The sequence below is a fragment of the Chenopodium album genome, chromosome 8 (genome assembly GCF_948465745.1).
Source record: "Chenopodium album chromosome 8, dcCheAlbu1.1, whole genome shotgun sequence".
Lineage (NCBI taxonomy): Eukaryota > Viridiplantae > Streptophyta > Magnoliopsida > Caryophyllales > Amaranthaceae > Chenopodium > Chenopodium album.
In genome coordinates, this window is record NC_137841.1 from 75,970,688 (window position 1) to 75,997,142 (window position 26,455).

A 26,455-nucleotide genomic window follows, 5' to 3' on the forward strand; every position below is an offset into this window, starting at 1 on the left:
GAGAATGATCCGACCTGATTCTAACCTGCAAATTATTGACTTGAATCGAACCCGACTCGAACCTGAGAATTACCCTAACCCGTTTTAACCCGTGAAAACCCGAATTAAACCCGACCTATTGTTCACCCGATCCGAATGTAACCCGACCTAAACTTGACCCAAACCCGATAAGAAGTATGACCCGACTCAAGCATGACCCAACCCAAACCTAACCTGCATAGGTTATGGAATTAATCCGAATTGACCCGACCCGAGTTGACCCGACCCACTCTTACTCGACCAAAACCCAACTCGTTTACCCGAATTTACAGCTCTACATAACAATATAATAACTTTTACCCACCAAAATTAAATACAGTAATACTGTTGGAAAGTAAAAATATATTGTGTAAAATGTGAAAGAACCAAAAATAATGAAAATAATGAACAAAAACAGGAACCATGCATGGTACATTTGGCCAAGTTTGACCTAAACCTTAGATATAAATTTTATGTATTTCATTGGTGCAATTATAGGAATAAATTAATCCCATTATTTGGAGAGATTATACATTATTGCTTAGATTTATAAGGTAAGTGGGTTGTCACTTATCATGCTATTTACAACTTTTGTGGTGTGACAATAATTCCTATGTATAAAAATTATAAGAAAATCAAAATCTCTTTATTGAGTATACAATTTCCAATCTTTAAGATTTTCCATTAATTATATAAAGTAATTTCTAAAACAGAACAATTTTGATGCCTTAATCAAGTTCTAATTAAAATTTTGAAGCTCTTGTGAAAAATAAGCAAATGTTCCAACAAAAAACACATAAAAATAATAAATTATTGGATTATTGCATGCAAAATTGCAAACTCCTAACACCATGTGACACATATCAAAATGGAATATCAACCAAAACTCATAAAATCAAACAATATCACATAATTTATTTATAAAATACAAACTTTTTAGCCACATATTGAAAGATGATTATGTTTAGGTACTAAACCCCAATTATAGATGAACAACAAAATATGTTTAGTGTTAAAGTAGTATTAGTCTTCAAATTCAAGGAAAAGTTGATTGGCCTATTCTTTGTGCCAAAGGCAAAGGAGACCAACCCATTGAACCCACATACCAAAAAAATACAAACAAAATATTATTTTCCTATTACAAATGATAATGATATATATTTATAAATAATTAAACAAATAAAATAATTGAATTTTGGATGGTGAGTAATAAAGCTTGGCCAACTCTTTATATTTGTCTTTGTTTGGCGGACCACACCTCATACCTCATAAGAAAACGTTACACCCCGTTAATTGGCTTTTGAGGGATCTTTTAATTTGGTCCATTCATAGGATATTCCTCCTTGGTTGGTTATTATTTCCAACCATACTTAAGACTCGGGATTTAATTTCGTCTACATCATTGTATTTATTTGGCCGAAATATAACTAATTAAAGAAATAGGATATTCCCTTTCAATTCATATATCCCTCACCCTCATAAATAGCATACCTCGTTGCGTTACTTTTCTTGAAAAAATTCTTGAATACCTCTCTTTTTCATTACTCTTTTTTCTCTCTCTCCTCGGATTTTTATATTCTCTCTCTACCACAAAGGTTTCACTTCAAGGTTCAAAGAGATTCATATTCTTCTTGCTGAGGTAACTTCATGTTTTCTTTTCTTATGGTTTGATTGGTTTTATTTTCTGGGTGTGTTAATTTTATCACAGTATGCACATTTTTTATATGTTTTATGCTGTTTAATTTCTTATATGCTACAAAGATTTAATTTTTATGTGTTCTACTGAAAAAAATTGTATCTTTTTTATTTTATACTGTGTGTATATATATAAAGAATTTATTAGGGCTTGTTTTAGGTAGTTTTAAATTATAAAATTTCCAAAAAAATGTTTTTAAAAATTAATTAAAATCAATAATTTTTTGTAACCAGAAACAAGTTTTATTTTTTATATTTTTTTTTTTCAGATTTACAAATTAACAAATTACAATAGGTATGTATGATTAACTTTAAAATCATTGTTATTGCATAGTCTTATGAACATCATTAATAATTGAAATTGAATATTAGTAATGATGAAAGTGGAAGCATAAATAAAGGTCACTCAAAATTTGCAACAAATTTTTAATACTAAGATTTTTTTTTTTTTTTTTTTTTTTTTGTATTTCAATATTTGATTAGGCTTTGTTTAGCAAGTTTAGAATTTTATTTATGCGAGTAGGTTTTTTTATTAATTTTTTTTAGTTTTCTATATGTTGTATAATGAACATTCATATTGAATTGGAATTTGACTGAGTAGAAACTTTGATGTTAATTGTGTTTTGTATGTTAAAAAAAACTGAAATCAAAACATAATTAAGTTCTTAATTAGTTTTTAACTATAAATATTTTGGCTTTTCCTTGTTGGTCTATAATCTATATATTGTTATTGACCATTTATGACCAAGATCTTGATTTAGCTACCTCAAGAAGGTTAAGATCTACTTTATTATAGTAATTAATATATTGGGTTTGGTTTGCATAATATAAAAATGGCTTAAATTGGTATAAAACAAGTCTCTAATCAATCTTAGATGAAAAAATAATTGTAATTTCCTGCAGTCGTCAATTTGTTATTATATTATTGTTGGTTTATTAAGAGGGTTTCGGGGTGGCTTCGTGGAACCGGGGGCCGTGGCGGGGTTGCCGGGGACGGTGGGAGCAAAGACCGGGGGCATGTGGTGTGACTTTGCTATCTTGTTTGCATTATATATATTGTGACCTTTAATTGTTGCTCATTACATGAATTTGGACCTTATGTGCATCTTATTGTCACATTCATGTTTTTGTATTATATGATTTTATACTGTGATGCTATTTTTGTCATTCAGACCTGTAATTGATTGTGATGGTATGAATTCTATTTGTGTGTTTTTATGTATGATTGATTTGGTGTATTTGTTTAGAGATTAGATTAATCTTATGTATTGTTCTGAATTGGTTCTGATGAAGTTTGGTTTATCATTTTTCAGGGATTTTGTGATCCTTTCTTGCTGAACCTTGAGTGAAATCTTCGATATTAGGGAATGCAGAAAGATGTGTGTGCATGCCGGAAATTCAATCTGTGAAGATTCTTCAATCGTTTTCCCCTTAAGACATCCATTGTCGGCCCTTGACGAGGTTCAATATGCCGCTTGCAGGTTCATGCTATCCCCTCAAATCCATTACAAATCTACAAGCAGTAGAATATTTGCTATGCTAAAGCACGAAACTGTGGACGACGGTTGAATATTGTTTGGTGATTTAGATACCTGTACCATTGAAGTAGCACAGTTTTTTTCAAGTATTTTGGTCAATTTTATTAAGTAGATATGGAAAAGAAGGGAAGTATATTGTTAGAGAGGTACGAGTTGGGCAAATTATTAGGGCAAGGGAACTTTGCCAAAGTTTACTACGCTAGGGACATCAAAAACGGACAGAATGTGGCTATTAAGGTTATTGACAAGGACAAAACTTTGAAGGCCGGGCTGAATGAGCAGATTAAGAGAGAAATTTCGGTTATGAAGTTGGTGAAGCACCAAAATGTCTTACAGCTATACGAGGTCATGGCCACAAAGAGCAAGATTTACATTGTTTTGGAATACGCTAAAGGCGGTGAGCTCTTTAACAAGGTAGCCAGAGGCAGGCTGAAAGAGGACATTGCTAGGTGGATATTTCAACAGCTGATCAGTGCAATGGATGTCTGCCATCGCGGGGGTGTTTATCACCGGGATCTGAAGCTTGAGAACTTGTTGATTGACGAGGATGGGGGTCTGAAGGTTTCAGATTTCGGGTTGAGTGCTCTTGCTGATTCTAGACAGCAAGATGGTTTGCTGCACACGATGTGTGGCACCCCTGCCTATGTAGCTCCAGAGGTGATTAATCGAAGAGGTTATGATGGTGCTAAAGCTGATATTTGGTCTTGTGGAGTTATCTTGTATGTTCTGCTTGCTGGTCATCTCCCCTTCCAAGATACAAACTTGATTGAGATGTACAAGAAGATAACCCGGGCTGATTACAGATGTCCGAATTGGTTCCCACCTGAGGTCCGGAGACTTCTGTTGAAGATTCTAGACCCAAATCCTAACACAAGGATAACCATTAGTAAGATAATGGAGAATTCTTGGTTTAAGAAGGGGTTAGGTACTAGGCCTGCTAAACTACCAAAATTGGAAGTCAAAGAAACCAAGCAGCCGGAGGTCAAGACATTCTCCGAATTCTCAAGACCATCTAATCTAAATGCTTTTGATATCATCTCCTTGTCATCAGGACTGGATCTGTCTGGTTTATTTGTAGGGGATGACCGCAGGGATGATGTTCGTTTTACATCCCTGCAACCTGCATCTGCTATAGTGTCCAAGCTCGAGGAAGTTGCTGCCAACATGAAACTCAAAGTAACAAAGAAAGACGGAGGATTCTTAAAGCTAGTCGGCTCTAAAGGTAGAAAAGAGGAAGTAGGCATTGACATGGACATATTCGAGGTAACTCCATCCTTTCACGTGGTTGAGATGAAGAGGTCTAACGGTAATGCCATTGATTATCAGAAACTGAAAGATGACATGCAGCCTGCTTTGAAGGACATTGTTTGGGCTTGGCAAGGCGATAGCCAGCAGTAACTTCAAAGACAAGCGATGCATGCTCACTGCAATCCTCTGCAACCCAATATTGATGTATCTTAGTAGTTGATTTAGCATTAGTCTTAGTTGATGATCTGTGTTCTGCTTACATATTTGAGCAGTCCTGATGTCTGTTATTTAGTATTGTTAAACAATCGAGGTTCCGATTTCTATCCTCAATTGTTTAGGTTAGTTTAATGGGAAAATTTACACAATTTTTCTATATTATTGCTTTTAATTCTTAATTATGTGCATGAAGTTAAGTAAATCTATTGTGTGGCTGTTGTAACTGATCTAAATATTGTTTGGTCCACAAAAAATCTTATTGTAAATCTTGTTCATATGAATGGTGAATATTGACCAAATTTAATTGGTGTAACTGGTGGTACCACCAACCAAAATTACAATTTGCTTACATCTAACTGTTGACCTAGAATACCTAGAGAAGATATTAGAGTACAATGAATACAATCTATGGTGTATAAATTTTTAAGATACAGACTGAACAAGTCAATTTAGAGGTTTTGGATTTCTCATAGATGTCACATAATTCTTTACTTAAAATTTTTTGGGGCTGCTATCACTAGTTTTGTTGATAACCAGTGACATAACTAGTTACGGTAGCGCGACAACTTGAAAAGATGTTCTTTCAACCCTTAAATTTAATACTCTGTAGTATGGATTAACATCAAACCAATTTGAAAAGATGTTCTTTCAACCCTTAAAAACAAAAAAGTAGATGGAGACGTTTCTTAAATTTCACACTTCAAATTCTTTTATTTATGAAATTTAAAATACGGAGTATCACAAGAAATCATGATTATCGAGAAGAAAAATACCTATGATTGAAATAAGTTTTGATCAGTAACAATCAGTTTCGACTCGTGGAAGATATACGGAGTACTCAGTATTCACTACTCTTTACTATTCTAGCAAAGTTGGCAGCTAAATTCATACACTCCTCTACCAAAAGTTACCTAAGTGAGTTTCATATTTGCAACTTGGTTAAAAAAAACAGCTAGAAACTTACTGTTGTAAAGTATACAATTGGTTATACAGTGCATAATCTTACAAGTTACAATTCTACGTTTTCTAGGTTGGCTTCTTTTTTGTCCAAACGTTTTAATCTAACAACTTTCGTGGTTACTTCTTCCAATAAGTAGTGCTAGCAAAGATGAACACGAAAGAGAACTTTATTAATGGTTTTTACCTATGTCATCAATATACTCTTGTAAGCACTCAATATAATCAATATGATCTTGTAATTTGTCGTTTTCTAAAATGACAACAATTTTATGACAAAAATACCCTCTTTATACAAGTATTAAATATTGGGATATAGATAGATTTTCTTAAACTTTTAAATTTTTGGCATTTTAAAAGTAGCGCCGCAGATAACATGTATCACATATTGATTACTTTCTAAGAGATATGTATTGAAAAGAAAATAATTTGGAACAGATTTTAGGAAAAAAAAAATGGAGTAATATTGATCATCAACCCACAAATTTTCAAAACTAAAAATTATTAGGTGTTATACGGGTTTGGATCCTCTAGAGTTGAACTCTATAGAGTTCAATAAATTTAGACCCTCCACAATAGATCAATGGCTAATATTCATCTTGCATGCATTTCAAAATAAAAAATAAAAGTTCAATAAAAAATAATTTAAAACTCTCACTCTCACAACTCTACAACTCTATAATTTTCAAACTCTAGAGGATCTCAACTCGTGTGATACTAATTGTAGTCATATATCGATTGTATTGTTTATCATATATTTGTTTTCCAATAACATAAAATCAGTTAACCAAGCACACTTGGTGGAATTGGGGTGGGGAGCTCACTTGTAACCTTCACAAGTTCAAGCCCCATTATCTACATGTGCGTAATTTTTATTAACATAACCCTAAAAGTAAATATATAAATTAATGATGGGTTTCAATCCATCAGCTTAAATTGTTTCAAAAAAAAAAAAAAGTTTAAACTTTTGGTTGAAGTTTTCCTTTAATACTTAATCATCAAATTTGAAAAGTATTAATGATACTTTCATGTCAAGTATTGATAATTGTGTAATTCTCTTTATATATATAAATCTCACATGAAAAAAAATGGTTGAATATCAAATGGACTATACTAAATGGCAAGATTATGGACGAAAAGATGCTTTAATTTCAATAATATAAGAAAGGACAAAATTACAATATAATTGGCCCTTATCTAGAGCTGTCTGGCGGCCCAGGCTGCCACTATGCAATAATTAGTGATAATTTTGTTGGACACCCAATTTATTTATACAACGTTGCTCATAAATTATATTTTTCAGAGATTGGGCCCATAATGGGCCAGATTATATAGCGGCCCATGTGATAAGATGTATCGTTTGTAATCGTGCAAATTATTTGGCAACCTTTACAGAATTACAGGCTTACACCTATCATTGGGCCATTGTAATAATGTGCTATGTACCTGCAACATCAAATATGAGAATATAAACATAAAATCTCTTTTGTTTTTCGTTTTCTTCTTTTGGCAAATCTTTATGTTATCAACAAGGTGGTTGCAATATCTATACTTAGTATTTAAAAACTCTAACCACAAAAATCCAAGGAAGCCACGTGTCATCATCCTACTACATTTCCCCATCATTTCTATTTCAACCCAAGAAAGCCACGTGTCTTCTTATAAAAGAGAACCACAAAAAGCCAACAGACTCACTTCATCTTTCACTCCAGCCTTTCCATATCTCTCTTTAATTTTAGTAATGATAGCTTCAACTTCTCCAATTCTCTCTTTAATTTTAGCATTAATCCGGCTCAACCTTCCTACTCCTTCATCTAGCTTCACTTCGAATTAAATTACCAATTAATATCTTTACTCAAGTTTTCGGTTACACTTTCCCCCAAAATAATTTATTGGTATTATGGTATATCTCCAAAATAATTTATGCAATTCTAACACTATATAACAAAGTTACTTCATTATCATTCACATGCAAATTCAGATTTAGTGAGAAACTCTCACCTTGTGATTTTTTATTTTTATTCAATTTTTATAGACGAATTAGTTATTATATGAAACCCCCAATTACTAAATTTGGGAAATTATTGTGTGTTTTGCAGAGAGATCGATGGGATGGTGCTTGCGAGTTGCGAGAGGTAAAAACTAAAAAGCTCTTATACTGATCTTATATTGTGAATCTGGCATCTCAAAGGGATGTATGTTAGGCTTGCTAATTTTGATTTACTAATTAATCTAAATAAATACTCTGTATCTAACTAAAATCACATGCTTCCCGTCAAAAAAAAAATCACATGCTTTAGTATAATTATATTAGTACTCCGAAATATTCCCATTAGAGGTAGTTGATAGATTATTTGCCAAACCACTTAGAATTTATCACTTTTTAGATAAGAATTCAACTATTAGCTATTATAAAATTATTCTTTTTTTTTTTTTTTTTGACAAGTACTACTTATTATGAAAGTTATGCAAATACTACCTGTATATTACGGAGTACTTAAATTCATATTACTAAATTGGGATATTATTATTATTATTAATATATATATATATATATATATATATATATATATATAGGTTCGGTGTGACAGTGGCAGAAAACCAACCAAATGAAGACACAAATGTTTCTCAATAAGCAAAAGCCTCAGTTTGAAAGATGGAAGGCCCCAAGTACAAAAGTAAAAAGAAATAAAATTAAAAAAAAAAACTAAATCATGACTTCAACATGATGGATGCTAACTTTCTAATTATTTCATTTCATTATTTACCTTATTGCAAAAAAAAATTACTCTTTCTTACTTTATCAATTGTATGAGATTATTGTAAATAAGTCATACAAGTACTTTTTATTTACTATATCGCTATACCGGTCTACCTTACTAAAAAAAAATTCACTCTTTTTTACTATATCAATTGTATGCTGAGAGGGAACATTATCAAATACACGGTATATTATGCTCAATATTCAAATACATATAAAACTAAAATATAATATCCTTATAATAAGCCCGTACGTCGTACGGGCCCAATAGCTAGTTGTTATATTATTACTTTATATGGTTGTATACCACTAAGAGCACACTTTCATAAACTTCTTTACGTTTGGAAAATTTCTATCATAAATATGAATAGAACAATAAATACATTACTTATTTTTATTGGTTAGTCCAATATATATGTCCATAATTAATAGACCAAATATTCATTTGAGATGGCAATAGAATTCTAACCAAGGCATCTAAACAACATCAAAACATTAATAGGAAAAGCTATAACTTTTCATAAGGGAGTCTAAGGACCTGTTATTTTCAGCTTAATTTCAGTTCAGTTTAGTTTCAAATTTTCTTCTCTCATAAACAATTTAGTTCAATTTACTTCAGTAAATCAAAATAGGCCCTAATTGGCAAGGGAGTCATAACATTAGTATTGAAGGTGATGATTAAGCTATTAGTCATTAACTCGATAAAAAACATCGAAGGCATATGTCCTCTCCTCATTGGGTTTCACACCTATGAGGTTTTTGAGAAATAGGTGATTGAGTAAATGAGCACAATCCTTTTTTAGTTATCTTATAATCTTATTATGTCCATGTCTCAAAATAGATAATCTGAATATAGATTAATAAATTGGATACATATAATTAAAGTAATCCTTATAATATTAATTTTTAAAAACACTAACTATATTTCTCAAATGATAAAAAGGCATATGGTATATTTTTTTTCTCCTTCCACTCACAATATCGACATATTGTCGGCCACACAAAATATAAGTTTCTATTTATGGTCGGTTAACTGCTATGCACAATGAATAAATTAAACACAAAAAAATCTTCAGAAAATGATACAAGGAAATTATAAGGAGGCATCCATAACATGAATTAAAGTACTTAATTGACCTACAATCACTAAAGATTAATGGGAAATCTTTAACCTAAAGTTATTGAATCTAAGATAATCTGATAAGCATAAGCTAGCTGTCTTCGATTAATTACGATTGTTTTACAGTGCATAATCAATTAACATTTAACATGTTTTTGGCTAATTAATTTAGTTTAGTACGGAGTAAATAGTAACCTAAAAAGTAGATTGAATTTTGGTGGTACCAAATAATCACCATCATTAGAGGAATAGAACTTGTGCTTCTTACATTAGTTACATATATGTGCGAACTAGACAATGTCCTATGTCTCTGTCTCCCTTTAGTCTCATGTATTAATTATTTGACCAAAATTGGTCAAAATTAACCAATTTTACTTTTAATTTCTTTTATTTATATATTTTATTTTTTTGCCATTTTCTTTTTGACTAGTTATCTGCAAACATAATCCAAAAACTTAATTAAATAAAGAATTAAAATAATCGCCGACAACTATCAAAGATAGAGAAAGGATAAGGGTTTGATCACACAACAAGTTTAAAGGAGTTTTCAGCCCATAAACAATTGATTATATGTAGGAACGAACTAGGAACGTTTTGAATCTTATGATAAGGTCATTCTTTTTAGAGATAAAAAAAAAAAAAAAAAAACTCCCGTGTGGATCAAATTACAAATTAATTGCAAGAAGAGTGCATAACATATACTACGTATTACGTACATGACGTACATTTTTTTTTTTTTTGACAAAACGTACATGACGTACATACTATATAACAACAATTGCTAAATGGAGTTTTTAGTGAACTTATCTTATTTTTGTAGTTAGCATATTTACCCATCAATAATCTTTAAAGGGATTTTTTAACATACATACAATAATACTAATAAATAGATTAATATTAAACCGATAATCAGTACATGGTTTTGTATTGTCATGCATTCGTAAACTAATAAAATATCAATCTAGAAAAGCTTATAAATGCTTATTTATATCAATCTCCAATAAGGGCTATATATATCATTATTATCTATAAAAGTTATTTTAATAAAAATTCAAAATCTTATCTAAAATTGAGGAGGATCATAAAATTTCCCTTTATTCTAATTCTGGCTTATAAACAAGCAATCGTTAGACAAACTGAAAAGAGCTCCATGAATTAAAATCAAAATGATAAAAAGAATAATTTTACATTAATTTTAGAAAACAAGTAATTTATAGTAATATAATCTTTCATTGATGATTGAATATCTCTGTTAATAAGAACTAAGAATGCATCTTTCATTGTTTTAAATGTGATTATATAAGTTACAATATACGAAATATATGTATAATGCATGACAGTATTAAATTGGATCTTATCTTCAAATCGATCAGATAGACACTTAGACAGCTAATTAAACTAGAAATATAGAAATTGATGTGAGCTAAAATAATAGTCAAAGTTGTTCTTTTTGTATCATTATTTTGTAGGGGAATAATCGTGAAAAGTATACATTATTTGGAAGGAAGATATTTCAACATCTACATTATAAAGAATTTATGAAACTTTAGTGTTTTGGTACGTTGGCATGAGTTACAAGTGGAGTTTGGTGTGATTGTGATGTTAGCGTGTTTTAGCTACACTTTAACATCAAAATGTGAAATTAAGCTTCAATTAATCCGGATTACATTATATGTTCAAATTTAAACACTATATATATTTACTCGCATATATATAAAGGGGTAAATCTAAATTTTATATAACTTTAGTGACTAAGAATACACTCTTTATAAAACGAGTGACATAATGACGAGTTTTCTTAAGTTGATAGAATATAGGATAGATATTCTGTCATAGAAGGATATATTATATGAATTTTGTATAATTATCTTTTGAGATTTCGAAGTTGATTATTATTAGGAGTCACCTTTATAACCCTATATATATGAATCAATGAAATACACTCCAATCTGAGGATCGGAATTTCACAAAATATATCCTAATACTAGACATAATTAGACAAATTTTATGTGATTTGAAATACCATCGCTACGTTATACACTTTGGTCTAAAATAAGACATATTTGGATAAAGACGATACGAGAAATGGAATATAGAAAAGTTTTTCTTTTATTTTGGGTGGGAATTATGGATTGAATAAAAGTAGAAGAAGCATAGCAAGAAGGATAAAAAGCAAGATTGTTTAAAAGTTATTCCCTTGTGAAAAGCTCTACATATATCTCTATTACTTGTGCTTGTCCTAAGTTCCAAAACAAGTTTAATTCCTCCTTTGGGTTTGAGGCATAGTAAAACATCACTTTTCAACCTTTTTCTACTTTATTTTAATTTGTTTAAGATGAGAACTGGGTTATTCTCTACAAATTATCCAATTCACTATTCTTTTGGCTAATAATAGGAGGGCCAAATGGACAAATTTGATTGATTTAAAGTTATTGATTTAAGCAATAAAGGTTTCCAGGAATAGTTAGTTTAAAATATCTATAAAATATACAATTTAGGTCATAATCAACCAAAAAAAAAAAAAAAAAAAAAAAAAAGAAAACTAAAAAAGGATGGACTTGCACAATACAACATATGAATGACTCTTTAAAAGACATGAGACAAACTTTTATACTCCGCAACACAAGATTAATTTGGGTGAAGTGATTTAACATTATGATCATTAATCTTTGCACCCAAAGAAAAGAAAATAATAATAATAATAAAAAAATATATGCTCATTAAATACAGAGTAATATCCATGTTCTTTGGATTTAACCTTTAATCTTTATAAAGGATCTCTATTTTAATTCTTAAATATACTCCGTATGAAATCTAAATCTTACACATAAGAATAATAAGCTTAGACACATTAAGTTACAAGTGATTTGCGAGTACATAGCTAATATCATTGCAATTCTTTACATTAAATTACAATATGTGTATACATACATCCCGATATTATACCCTTTATCAATTTTAAACATAAAAGAACACAATCCAAATGATACTCTTTCCCAATCATTAAATAAGCAATTCTTACTAAACTGCTTTGTAATTATTACTAATGTTTTAGAGCACGCGTTTAAGAATTGTAGAAGCAAGCAAGTCAAGTGATTTGACGAGCAACATCTAGATCACTTCTTTTAAGAATTTTGGCAAGAAGCACCTGATCTAACTAAAAGAGTAACAAAGAATTTTTTGAACCACTAAACTTGTAAGACTTGTACTTCCAATCCAAATCATGTTTCACTAACCAATTGGAATAAAAGGTTTCATTGTTGTGCTATCAATCATAATGTCACAATAAAAGGCAACTCTTCTCAAGTCCTCCCTACTTATATACTAGTTGTATAGGTTTACCATCCACTCTCTTGTCTCTAGAAAATAGTGTGAAAAAGGGATTTTTTTTATTTTTTATTTTTTATTATCAAAAGGTTTTGTGTGAGACCAGACTCACGTGAGACCGGGCTCAATAACAAAAGTCTAACAAAAAAGTGTGGGCTAACTAAACCCTATCGCGAGGCCCGCAACACCAATTACATGACATGACAGTAATAGTCTAATACCTGACAATAATATTCTTATACATGACACTAATATTTTAATACCTGACAATAATATTCTATTACATGACAATAATATTCTAATACCTGACAATAATATTCTTATACATGACACTAATATTTTAATATTTGACAATAATATTCTAATACATGAAAGTAATATTCTAATACCTGACAATAATATTCTTATACATGACACTAATATTCTTATACCTGATAATAATATTCTAATTCCTGACTAAAATGGTCTTATTCCTGTTAAAAATTATCTTATTCCTTACTAAAATTATCTTATTCCGGACTAAAATAATCTTATTCTTGACTAAAATTTTCTAATTCCTGACAAATATAAACAATATTTATATTAATCTAATCCTGACAATACTAATCTAATACCCGACAATAAACATTTAATACCAAACAATAAACATTTAATACCTGACATTATTTTCTCCTTCCCTACAGACCCCTTCTTCCATGGCTACAATATTTTTCTCTCCTCATTACATCCCCAAATTGGAAGTGGGTAACGAGAATACTTCTCAGTCTTAGAGAAGATTCTAGATTGAAACATTGGAGTATAAGCAGAGCTCCATACTTGCGGCAAAGCATCCTAAACGAAAGCTCAGAGCAATCAACCATGGGAGCAACTATCAATTTAGGCCGACCCAACTTCTTCTAATGGGCCCAAGCCCGACACTGTGAGTTGGGATTTGTTGGAAGAAATTTTTGAAGAGCTTAAGTTTCCTACAGCTTTTATTAATTTCAGATACGAAATCCAATCAAATCAGTGACAATCGGCCAATCTGTCACCCAACTTACTTAAACAACCTAAAGGCGGTAGCGTGTGGTTAGAGTAGCCATGAATGAGAGCTTTGGAAGTTGAACAATGTGATGGTTATGGCGGAGGAGAGAGAATCTCATTATCAGATCATTGCTTGCCGGCAGTTTCTTGTTGCGGGGGAAAGCAACGGTGGTGGAGGAAGAAGGTGGAAGTGGATAACGAGGTGATAATGGTTGGATTTGGATTTTAGTGAGAGTTGGTGAATGAATGGTGTTGTGAGTGTTGGTGGCGGACTCACGGTGAGTCCGTCTCACCCAAAACTTTACCTTTTATTATTATATTTTTTTATTTTAGGGGTGGGGATGTATCACCCTTATCATTAGAGAATACAAATGCTACATAAGTATAATTCATCTTATCTTACTACTTATATTATTTGTGTGATCAGTTGTGTAATTTAACATCTTTGATTATAATATAATAACAAATACGAAGTAGTTGTGGTTAAAAGAGGGCTAGAGAAGTGATAGCCCTCATTTGGGATTACCCAAGAAGTCAAGAAATATAGAAAGACAACAGTACAATGTTTCCCTACCCTTCCTACTCCCTTCACTTATTAGTCTTACAATAAATTACCTTTTAATTCCTTGCTTTTGATCCAATCATATCGTACGATAAATTACAAATATAAACCAATGATTATTTCAATTTGGTCGATTTGTAACATGTGTTTAATTTGACCTTTTCAAACAACATCGATCAATTTCTAAGACTTTTTTCACAATACTTACATTTTAATTGATCAGAAACATAGTGTTTATGTCCTTCCAAATTCTCATCTCAATTGTATGTCATGGCATGAGCCTCTTTCTTTTTCTTGATGAAATAGACCATCTTTAGTCTCTTCATTCCCTTGAAATAACATGGGACCCTTGATATATATTAAGGGAAAAAAGGGGGAGTTTTTCATGAGTTTTTAAAAGGTATTATAAGACTATTTTTGTTGTCTTGCTTCATGTACTATTCTTATAATTTAGTAGTAGAAATTAGTTGCAAAAAATTGCTATCAATCACTTTCCAATAATGGTAGCTAGTTAACACCAATTCTTAACTAGAGTCCAAAGTCTAAGGGCAAAAGAGCAAGAGTTTGAGGAGAAAAAGGATGAAATAGAAAGGAGGGGTATACAAATTACAACACAAATATCGTGACCCCATTCTTATTCTTTTGTGCTTTGTTGGTATAATTGATCGGACTTTGTATTATAAAAAAAAAAAAAAATGGATGAATTAAATTGAATTGACCACCACCATAAATAGTTTAAGACCAATCCATCAACACTACAAGTGGTGGAATGGACCCATTATCTAATGTACTCATCCCCACCTCTAATATGACTACACGATGACAAGATTAAAGCTAGTTTTAGATGCTTGAGCCATGTTGCATAATACCAACACTTTGCTTTCCAACGAACCATGAACCCCCTTTTTTGGTTCATCTTCTTAGAGGGGGTATATAAATTAGTCTATTTCATGGGATGAGGTATCAATTTTGATGGAGGTACATTATGGTTGTTAGTTTGGATTTAGCTGAATTCTATTAGTCCGGTTTCATTCAACTTGAGTTATATTTCTTTTTTATCTGAAAGAATGTTATAAAGGTAATAACGTCATACACCACCCCTCAAGATATTAACCAATTAATTAGGGATTTTTTTCAATTCGCATCACAATTGTGGTAACTGGTAAGTAGTAATTACAAGTACAAATCTTTTTGGGTTAAATAATGATTCAAAATTAATGAACTAGCAAATAATTAATCATGGTTAAAGATATTTTGTTAAGTCTTAGGTTAAAACTTAAAACACTAAATTGATGAATTGCTTATAGCACCAATAATTACAAGTCTCCAATACTATATCTATCATTGGATTTATATATAATGACTCGAACTAAAGTGTGTAAATAAGAAAAGCATGATCATCTCGTCATTTCTTTCATATTTGCTCACTTTAACTACCTTTTTGTTGTGTTAACTCGTGCATTATGACGTCTTTGTCATTAATTTAAATTGTACATTTTTCATCATTTTGTTCCTTTTTCTTTTCCTTTTTTTTTTTTTTTTTTTTTTTTTGCATTTTTCTTTTTGGACTTTTTTTTTTGAGGGATTTTTCTTATTTTACTCAATAACAAATAAGAATTATCAACTTTAGTACTCTTAATAGCACTTTTATTATCGTTTATCAAAATCAATATGCAAAACTTATTTTGTAAAGATGCTTCCCACTTATTATGGAACACACACTTACACAAGTAGTACAATGGAAATATACTAATGTAATTTTAATTAATTGCGGATTCGGATCGGATCTAGAATAGCTACCCACGATTATTGGTTGGCTATATTTGCATTATGAATTATGATTCATTATAATAGTAGGGGTGTAATAATAATAATAATAATAATAATAAAATAAAAAAAAAAGTGATGATGTAATTAGTGAAAAGTCAACTCATACAAGTAGAAAATGGTCAAGTATGATTGGGTACAAAGCTTATACACTGAACCTGAGACCTTGAGGTCTACATTAAGTACTCCATCCGTATATATGTACATATATATGTGATATAGTGAGGTGATTAGGTTTTACTGTATAAGATTAAACAATACATGCAATTTTGACATGAGAAATAATATTGGGGCATAGTAGTCACCTAACATTGTATTTTCGAGCACCACCACCACCACCACCTAAATATAGGCTAATTGGCCAATGTGCCTCCAAGTCCTAAAGTCAAGTCTACCCTCTATTTTTGTTTGTTTCATTAAATTAGGGTTTTAATTTGCAGGTGAGTTGGTGAGAAGTTAATTAAATTGACAGCTATTTCATTATATTCAGGTTCAAGGAAACAAAATTCAATTCCAAGGAGATAGAAGAGGAGCTCATACAATAGATGGATTGTTATGAATCTTATTGTGAATCAAACTATAAAGTTACCCTAAAGTAGTCAATTATAGACAAGTTAAGCCCAAATTAAAATTTGTATCCATTATGTCATTATAACAACACAAAATGAAGAGGTTCAATGCAGAGGAAAATTAAAAGGAATGACTTTTTTTTTTTATTTACGTTTTTATTAATGGACATCTATGTTAAAGTGTAGGTCCGTTACGGCCTATAAAAGAGCAATATTGTGATAAAGATAATCACCGAAACATTAAAAAATGAGGCGTTATATCAACTATGTTACAACAAATATTGAGGATCGAATCATGCAACAAAAGTAATTATTGTACGGGGACATAAGAAAGGACCATGAATTAATGAATAATAATGCTTCATAGCATATATAGGGATGGATGTGTAGTAGTTATTGGTGTTGTCAACTTTTTGGGGGGTTAGGTAGGTGTTAGGCCAGTTTAGACATCGAATTATGGAACAAAGGCATCATCTATGTTTATATTGGTAGTGGATATGACCTTAAAGTTCAAACTCACCTTAATTCGCTTACCACTAATCATTCACCCCTTTCTTAATCCTTTTCATATTTGTCTACTTGAATGATAACAATTTCTTTGCTTTTATGCATTGTTGAACTCATGTACAATGAATTTGTTTGTGCATGCTTGCCCGCTTATTTTGCCCTTGCTAAAGCTCTGGTTGTTTTACCTGATTTTATGTATCTAAACTTAGGGTCTGTTCACTTCGGCTTAATTTCATTTCAGTTTAGCTTCAATCAGTATAGTTCAGTTCAGCTCCTAATTTTCTTTTCTCATCATAAAATATTTATTTCAGCTCTATTCAATTCAGTTCAGTTCTATTCAATTCAGTTGAGTTCAGCTCAGGTGTTTAGTTCCAACCAGTTCAGTTCAACTCAGTTCAGTAAATGTGAACATACCCTTATTAGAGCATATTTCAAATGCATTTTGGGCTTATATATATATGCCTTTTATTTGGATAAATTTATTTTAATATGAACTTATTCTCTGAAATATGTGAAAATAAGGTCAACAAGAAATTGAAAACCAATCAATTATCTAGTGATGTATTAGTAATTTACTAATTTTGCTTATTAGTGGCGCACTAGGGCCCAAAAAATTGCAAAATAACAAATTTTCTTTGAGCTACTTATATTATCAAATAAACTAAAGGCAAAATCCCGGTTCTTTGTATATTAACACAATCATACTTTGTTATATTTAACATGCCAAGCAACATGAGACATGTAAATCTTTCTAAATTAGATCATAATTACTACTCTTTATCATGTAAAATAACATATCTTACCAAAAGTTTGTGTCAATAAATCATTATGATGATACAAGCACTTGAAGCACTTTAGGCTCAAAGCTAAGATAATAGAGTATAAATCAACTTGCACCCTTTAAAACATACATAATAATTAATTTTTTAGTTATAGAAAACATTTATTTTGGTTGTGCTAAGATATAATTAGACAATACCAAGTTGCATGCTAAAAATAATAAAATATAGCTTCTATATTTGACTACAAAATATTAATTCAACGTAATGCACATCATTATTACTTGTGTATGAGCACGTCTTTGTTAGACATGAATACACTTTGGCTGCTAATAATCAGTGTGAAAGCAAAATATTGTAGGTTGGCGTTGTTTATATTTGTGGACCCTTCCTCTTTTGTAAATGTGCGTTTGTTTTGTTTATGCATCATTATATTTATGTAGTACTTAATTTAACGAAGTGGATCTCTTCACGCAATGAAATTTTGTTAATTAATAATTACGGAGTATCATTTTTTTTAGCTTAAGATGTTCTAATATAGTATAATCTGTACTTACTAGTCTTATATTGAAGAACAAACAATGCATGACCGAATAATTTTGATCAAAACTCGGGTTGTTATGTACAAATTGTCAAATTGTTATAACTAATTCACATGAATTTGATATTGCCATTAACTCATTATATATTATACTTTAATTTATAGTTCAAATAGTGTTTTGTTTTTTAATCATAGTTGGTTTCAAATATATATTTCTTTGAAAAAATTTATTCCTAACGTAGTAAATAAACCACAAATCAAAGCTAATTGAAAAACCGTACATGTGTTGTTTACTATTCACAATGTATCAATATATAGAGTGACGGACAATAAAATATATCAAAATATAAGTTACTAAACAAATATGTCTCTATATAGAAACATTATAAATAAATACTCCAAATATATATGCCAATCAAACTACAAACAAATATATAATAAGGTAACCTAGCTTAGATGAGTAAGCCATCCGATATTATTTCTATCGCTTTGCATTTCAAAATTCAATCCTTTGATAAAATAAACCATATTTTATACAGTACTCCATCCGTTTCAATATGATAGTCTCATATGGAATCAATCACATAAAATAAGAAAAGAAGAATATTTGGAATCTAGCATTAAAGTAAAAAACAATTCTTAAATAGTTTTGTCTTATTTAATTTTTTTGATTTTTTAAGGAAACTATTAGTCATAATTGCATAAATTAAGGGAGTAATTTCTTTATTTAGAGTCATGTCATTAATTCATAATCAATTAATCTAGCCAATCTGAATTTATTATATGTAAAATAGGAAATAAAAATTAAGTAAAAGTGGAATACATTCAATATGGGTAGTTCTTTTTGAAACGCCCAAAATAGTTTATGGGACTAACAAATTGAAACGGAGGGAGTAGTAGTTTTTATATTGCACTAAGCTACAAAATTAGATAAATATTGAATAAAGATTTGGTGCAAAATGCCCGAAAGGTCAACTGAGTTATTGTCAAAAGTGAAAATGCATGTTATAACGTCTATTTTTTGAAATTGTTAGGTAAAATCTTTTATGATTCTTCAATTTTATTAATTTTTAACTAACAATTTAGGTCTAGCAAGCTTCTTTAATTTGGCGTGATTCAAATATTGAAGAAGTTACACATCAAGCTTGACTGGCTGACTGCTAGCTTGCACATTTATTTTACTATAAACTGTATTTTCTTGCTTCCATTCAAAAAAAAAAGAAAAAAAAAAAGAAAAAGAAAAAAGCTGTATTTTCTTGCTATTTTCGCAGCTTCAGAAACCTGTTTATTTTTAAAGCGAGTCAAACGTTTACTAGTTTACTATTTTTAGTCTACCTTTTTTTAAGGACTGAATCTCGCGCTCTTCTTTTTAACGGTTTATTATTAGCTAAATGGATTAAAGAGTAGTAGTGTTATACAAAGTAATTGATAGAAATTAAATCATAGGGTATATATAAATACATTCGTAACCTTTTGTAATTATGTAGTGATCTTATGTAATTGTTAGGAGCTTGCATATATGTTAAGATTTCAAAATTATAGCCTGTGTTCAAGTTAATCCATGCATGTTATGGAAATATATATATATATATATATATATATATATATATAATCTAAAAAAAAAAATATATTCTTTCATAAAAAAACAAGAGCAAAATTTAGGGGGAAAAAAATACAAAAAGGCTATAGGTCTAATATAAAAGATAGAGTTGCGACCAAACCTTTTACAGTTACGTATAAATAAGGAGGGAAGGTGGTTTTGAATTATGATTATCAATTTGGTAATGAACACTTTGTACAATTATAATGTGTTTTTATCTCGCATTTATATAGAGTATTTCCTACTTTAATCACATACGTGATACGTTAGTGTGAACCTAATTTCTTACTGCCCTGATATAGTCCAAGATAGATATTATGTCCAAGTAAATTTCTTTAGACCTAAATACAAGTCAATTGAGTGATGTATTAAATGTCATTTTACATACACTCCATGTCTCCATGTTAGTGTGAAAATAGTTGCTTACTACGTTTGGTACAATCCAATAGAGAGTTGTCCAAGCAAATTCTTTTGACCTAAATTACAAAAGTCAGTCAAATGCATGCGTTAATGCGTTATTAAAAATGTCAATTTACATCATTCATTTAAAAAAAAAACCCAAATACCGGTACTAATTTATTTTACAAATATTTCAATATAATATCCAAGGTGATTTTCATTTATGTTTCAAGTCAAAGATGGAGTATAATTGTAGGCATAATTAAGTAACAACAATTATTAGTTTATTACTTCATATCACAATTAAAATGACTTGTACGAAGTATTTTTTATTCCCATTTGAGATTAAACCACTTGTAAATTAAACTAGTCTACAGATTCTAGACGTGGTTTTATATAGGACACAAAGCTAAATTAGCTAATTAACGATTAACCCATCCCCCAATATATATATATATATATATATATATATATATATATATATATATATATATATTTTAAATAAATCAATTAATTTTTTTTTATTTCAAAGAGATATAAAATTATGAAACAAAATTGGAGATACTTTCTCCCTAATCAAAAAAGATCCTTATTAAACAACGGAATCCCATATTTCTCCCTATTCTCTTTCTCACTCATTACTCATTTATTAGTCTCTCTCCACCCGCCTTCTTCTCCTCACTTCTTCTTCACCCCTTTTATTTTTTTTCTCATTCCACTTTTCATGATCATGGACTCTCAAGTCCTTTCCTCTTCCCCTAAACCCTCAAAAATCACTCGGCTGAACGCCTTCGTGGCGAGCAGCCGAGTTGGTAAGCGATTCAAGCTTACCGAACGTCGTACCACTTTCACTACCGAGCTTCGTGCCGGTATCGCCACGTTCCTTACTATGGCTTACATTTTAGCCGTAAACGCGTCCATTTTAGCTGACTCGGGCGGGACGTGCTCGGTTTCTGATTGTATACCACTATGTTCCGACCCTACTCTCTCTGTCTCTAATTGTTCGGGTCCTACTAATCGTGTCATCACACCAGATGACACGTGTAAGTTTGACCCGGTGAACCCGGGGTACAACGCTTGCTTGGTGAGGATCAGGAAAGACCTGATCGTCGCCACAGTAGCATCGTCCCTAATCGGGTGTTTTGTAATGGGCATTTTTGCCAATTTACCACTCGCGTTGGCCCCCGGGATGGGGACCAACGCGTATTTTGCCTACACTGTGGTAGGCTTCCACGGGTCTGGGAACATCCCTTACAAAACTGCCCTCACGGCAGTTTTTGTAGAGGGATTAATATTTTTAGCGATATCCGCGGTCGGTTTACGAGCGCGGTTCGCTAAATTAGTCCCGAAACCGGTCCGAATCTCGTCTTCGGCCGGTATCGGTTTATTCTTAGCCTTCATTGGACTACAAAACAGCCAAGGAATTGGATTGATCAGTTACAGTGGGTCAACTCTGTTAACACTAGGGGGTTGTCCAAGTTCATCACGAATTTCAGTTGCTCCGGTGATAAATTCGTTAAACGGCACCGTTTTACTTCCCGGCGGTAGCATCTCCGACGACATTTACTGCCTGAATCATAGAATGGAGAGCCCCACATTATGGTTGGGAATAATTGGGTTTGTTATAATTGCATATTGTTGGGTAAAAAAAATTAAAGGGGCAATGATTTACGGTATTGTTTTTGTTACTGCCGTTTCGTGGTTTCGAAACACGAGCGTCACCGCGTTTCCTCACACGGAAACCGGTGACGCCGCGTTCGAGTACTTTAAGAAGGTAGTTGACATCCACACAATTAAAAATACGGCGGGTGCGCTTAGTTTAAGTGGAATTACCAAAGGGCCCTTTTGGGTAGCACTAATTACGTTCTTATACGTCGATATTTTGGATACCACGGCAACTCTATACTCAATGGCACGTTTCGCAGGTTTCGTGGACGAAAACGGGGAATTTGAAGGACAATATTTTGCGTTCATGAGTGACGCTGTTTCAATTGTTGTGGGGTCACTCCTAGGTACGTCCCCCGTGACGACTTTTATCGAGTCGTCTACGGGGATACGTGAAGGCGGGAGGACGGGTTTAACGGCGTTAACAGCGGGAAGTTATTTCTTCCTAGCGCTGTTTATAACGCCGTTATTAGCGTCTATTCCCGCGTGGGCGGTCGGACCGCCGTTGATCTTGGTGGGTGTTTTGATGATGAAATCAGTGGTTGATATAAATTGGGATGATATGAGGGAAGCAATTCCAGCTTTTGTAACATTGATTTTGACCCCTTTTACATATTCTATAGCATATGGTTTAATTGGAGGAATTGGGACTTATATTGTGCTACATCTTTGGGATTGGGGTGTGATGCTTCTAAGCAAATTTGGAATTATTGAGGGACCAAAGTGCAAAAATGGTGGTGAAAATGGAAATGGAGTTGCAATTAATGGTGTTAATAACAATGTTAATAATCATGGTGGTAGTGGTAATATTGTAGATGGGAGTATTAAAGAGCTTGAAGTATAGTAGTACTTGTTTACTAGAATAGTACTAGTAATTTTTTTCCTAGGATGTAATTAAATTCTTTCTTTGTAATTTTTCTCCTTTAATCTTGGTTATTTCATTTATTAGGTTGGTTTCTACATCAATGTTTTTGAAGGGGAGGAATAGGGGAATTAAGGGGGATTGATTATGATTTAATTAGATTCAAAGATGTACATATTTTTAGTTATTATAAAGCTAATATAAGGTGCAAAACCTTTTTGACGGTATATTCTCTTTTCTAGCGTGTTTAATTATCCATTGTGTTTTATGATTCAACAGACTATTGTGTAATATGTAGACATGTTTGTTTTTTCCGTTTATGACAATATTTAACACAGAAGAAAATGAAGAGGACAAAATACAACAAAAACTAAATAGTCTAATTATATATATATGGCTTAAAATTAGAAGTACTATAATTGTGTTAAAGTTGGTCTACTCTCTTTTTTCTTGGTGAAAGATCGATGTCAGCTTATATTTAACCAAACGACTACAATTACCTCGTGTGTTTTTATATCTTAAAGGGAATTATCACTTTGTGTTTGCGTAAAATAGTTAATATATTAAAAAGGAATATGGGCTTGAATGATCAAGCTCAAATACATACAATGATAAGGAAACAGCATCTCAAGTGAGAGTACTTTTGAGGGTCTTTTGAATTTTTGATGCCTAAAAAAAGTGAGAATTTCCAAGAGAAGAGAATAAGGTTTCTTCTCATCTGAATTTATGTCTCAAATACAACTTAAGTTGGGGCCTGCTTTGAGAAAGGAAAAGAGGAAAAGCTCAGAAAGCTTCATATTTGGAATAATAATTATACACCAATACATGGAATTCTTAGGCTTTAATTTGACAAATTCCATTTCATTTTTGATTTTTGCAAAAAATGAAAAAAAAGAAAAGAAAATTCTGATTTGTTAGCAGTCTTAACACTCATGTAGTCATCAGTCCTTAGACAACATGTTTGTCCAATTGTTAGAATTGGGGTCTATCTCTTATCTTGTAGACTTGTAGTACTTAGATGCTTGGAAAATTCAAGGACGAGGTTACGATCAATAAGTCGTGCACTACATGTTTTATAACGTGTAATATGTTTAGTCACCTCTAATATATATGTCCCGTCGTTTATATAAAAATTAATCCTTTCGCAAAATTAATAATTTTGTGATTTGAAGTTATATATATTGACTCTGTTACGGAGTAATAATTATCCACAAAATCAAATCTAATTAACCTAAAGAAGTTGTGATAGAGAAGTTGACATAAATGCCATATTGAATGTGTCCCAAATTTGGAGTGTGGTTGATGTTCTTCTAAAAAAAAAATATCTCGACTACACTTGTTACATTGTGATAATTTCCCACTTGAAAATAATGGAATAATATGTATGTCTTACATTTACTTGGTAAGGTGGCATTCAAGCTAATTAGTGTATGGTCTTTATACGCATATAAGTAACGTACATGTGATGTGTTAAATGCTTTCAAATTTCAATTATATTGCTTAGATCATTAGATGTGGGGCAAATTACTCTCTACAATAATTATGTCTCATAAAAATACATATATGGATATCTATAGAGCTAAAGCTATCCAATTAGTAACATAATCATCGTCTTCAATTACATCTAAGTAATACGGAGTAAATATTATTGTAAGATCATTAATATTTAGTCTCGTCTTAATGAGGATATCACCTAGTGACAAAAAATATGAACCGAGGATTTGTGGTAGGATGTCACAAATTCAAATTCCCCATTTTTAAATGCAATGCATACTTAATTTCTCACTTTAACGAAAAATGTAAGTTTGATTATTAAGGGTCTATTCTGATTTACTGAATTGAACTGAATATTTTGTAAGAGAAGAAAATTAAGAACTGAATTGAAAATAAGCTCATTGGTTATACAATGCATATGGATGTGTAATACAAATCGTTGAACATATGCACAACCTTGATCAGAAGCTAGAGAATAATAATTTGCAATTTGTATTTTTCTTTCAATTCCTATCTCTTTATAATTAAAAGTATGAATTAGTTTGACTTTTATGAAATTAGAGTATTGACTCAATTGACTCTTTCAATTATACAACAATCTTCCAAAATAATTGTACTTGACAATAAGTAGAAAACAAAAACCTGCACCATGCAATGTTTTGTCCATTCTCTTCATAAAATCCTCAAATGGACAATCACAAATTGAGAGAGACAGGAAAATCCCACATTTGGGCCGTATGTATTTATTTTTCTTTCTGTTGTACGTGTGTAAGCAGTAAGCATAAAGGTAAGGTAATTATTTGCGACCTCATCTTCTTCGATTTACTGTAAGGCAAGGAAAATTCTTCATATATATAGTATATGCTTACAATTAATGATTTATCTTCGCCTTATAGAAATAAGTTTATAACTAACTAGAACTAATCGTCATTGATAACCTTTAATCGTGATTAATTAGGTGTAAACATAAGTTAATTTCAATATTAATCAGGTTAGCTAGAGCCAATTAAGTTCACTTTTGAGCTTTTGACAAATTAAGGGCTTGTTTACATTTACTGAATTGAGCTGAATTGAATTGAACTGATTGGAGCTGAATTGAATTGAAATGAAATGAATATTTTACGAGAGAAGAAAATTTGGAGCTGAGCTGGATTGAATTGAATTGAGCTAAATTGAACTGATTTGAGCTAAACTGAACTGAACTGAAATTAAGTTGAATTGAACAAACCCTAAATATAGATGATGATAACGCACCGTATAAGTAATTTTATTAGTTTACTCAAATGAAATCCAGAGTATACATTATGAGTTCATATCGTTCAGCTAAATAATACTCAGTATAATATATATGCGTGTTTTGAAATTTAAATTACCGATAGCTAGTAGATTGGGTATGATCTAATAATTAAATTAAATAAAGATATGAAAAGTGGTAAGTATAATAATGCAGCAATCACATGTTTCTTATCCTATCCAAACTTTCTGGACTAATTAATGGACCTCCTCTATTGCTTCAATTTCTTGCAATTTATGCAATTCAACTAATCTTACACACCTACCACAACTAATAATGTTCCCTCCTTCGCATTCAATTTGAAAGCTAAGGCCCAAGACCACGCTACGATCTGTGATCTCTTAATCGGTAGCTATCAAATCCTTTGATTTTTATTAGTATCTTACTCCTTCCCATTGATTGTAGTAAGTCATTTAATGTTTTGTAGATAATAATTAATAAATGCATTTTGAC

At 31.2% G+C, this 26,455-nt stretch overlaps 2 protein-coding genes across 2 annotated transcripts; both read left to right on the forward strand.

The window, feature by feature from the left end:
• Nucleotides 1-1,499: 1,499 nt before the first annotated feature.
• On the forward strand, nt 1,500-4,872 carry LOC145642455 (CBL-interacting protein kinase 2-like). Its single transcript, XM_081693640.1, has 2 exons — nt 1,500-1,657; nt 3,027-4,872. The coding sequence occupies exon 2, from the start codon at nt 3,366-3,368 to the stop codon at nt 4,647-4,649; it is 1,284 nt and encodes a 427-aa protein (XP_081549766.1). The 5' UTR covers nt 1,500-1,657; nt 3,027-3,365; the 3' UTR covers nt 4,650-4,872.
• Nucleotides 4,873-21,315: 16,443 nt separating this feature from the next.
• Nucleotides 21,316-23,435, forward strand: LOC145556769 (adenine/guanine permease AZG1-like). The gene has a single exon (XM_081618418.1). It carries the CDS (start codon nt 21,412-21,414, stop codon nt 23,194-23,196), a length of 1,785 nt encoding a protein of 594 aa, XP_081474544.1. The 5' UTR covers nt 21,316-21,411; the 3' UTR covers nt 23,197-23,435.
• The last annotated feature ends 3,020 nt before the right edge of the window (nt 23,436-26,455 follow it).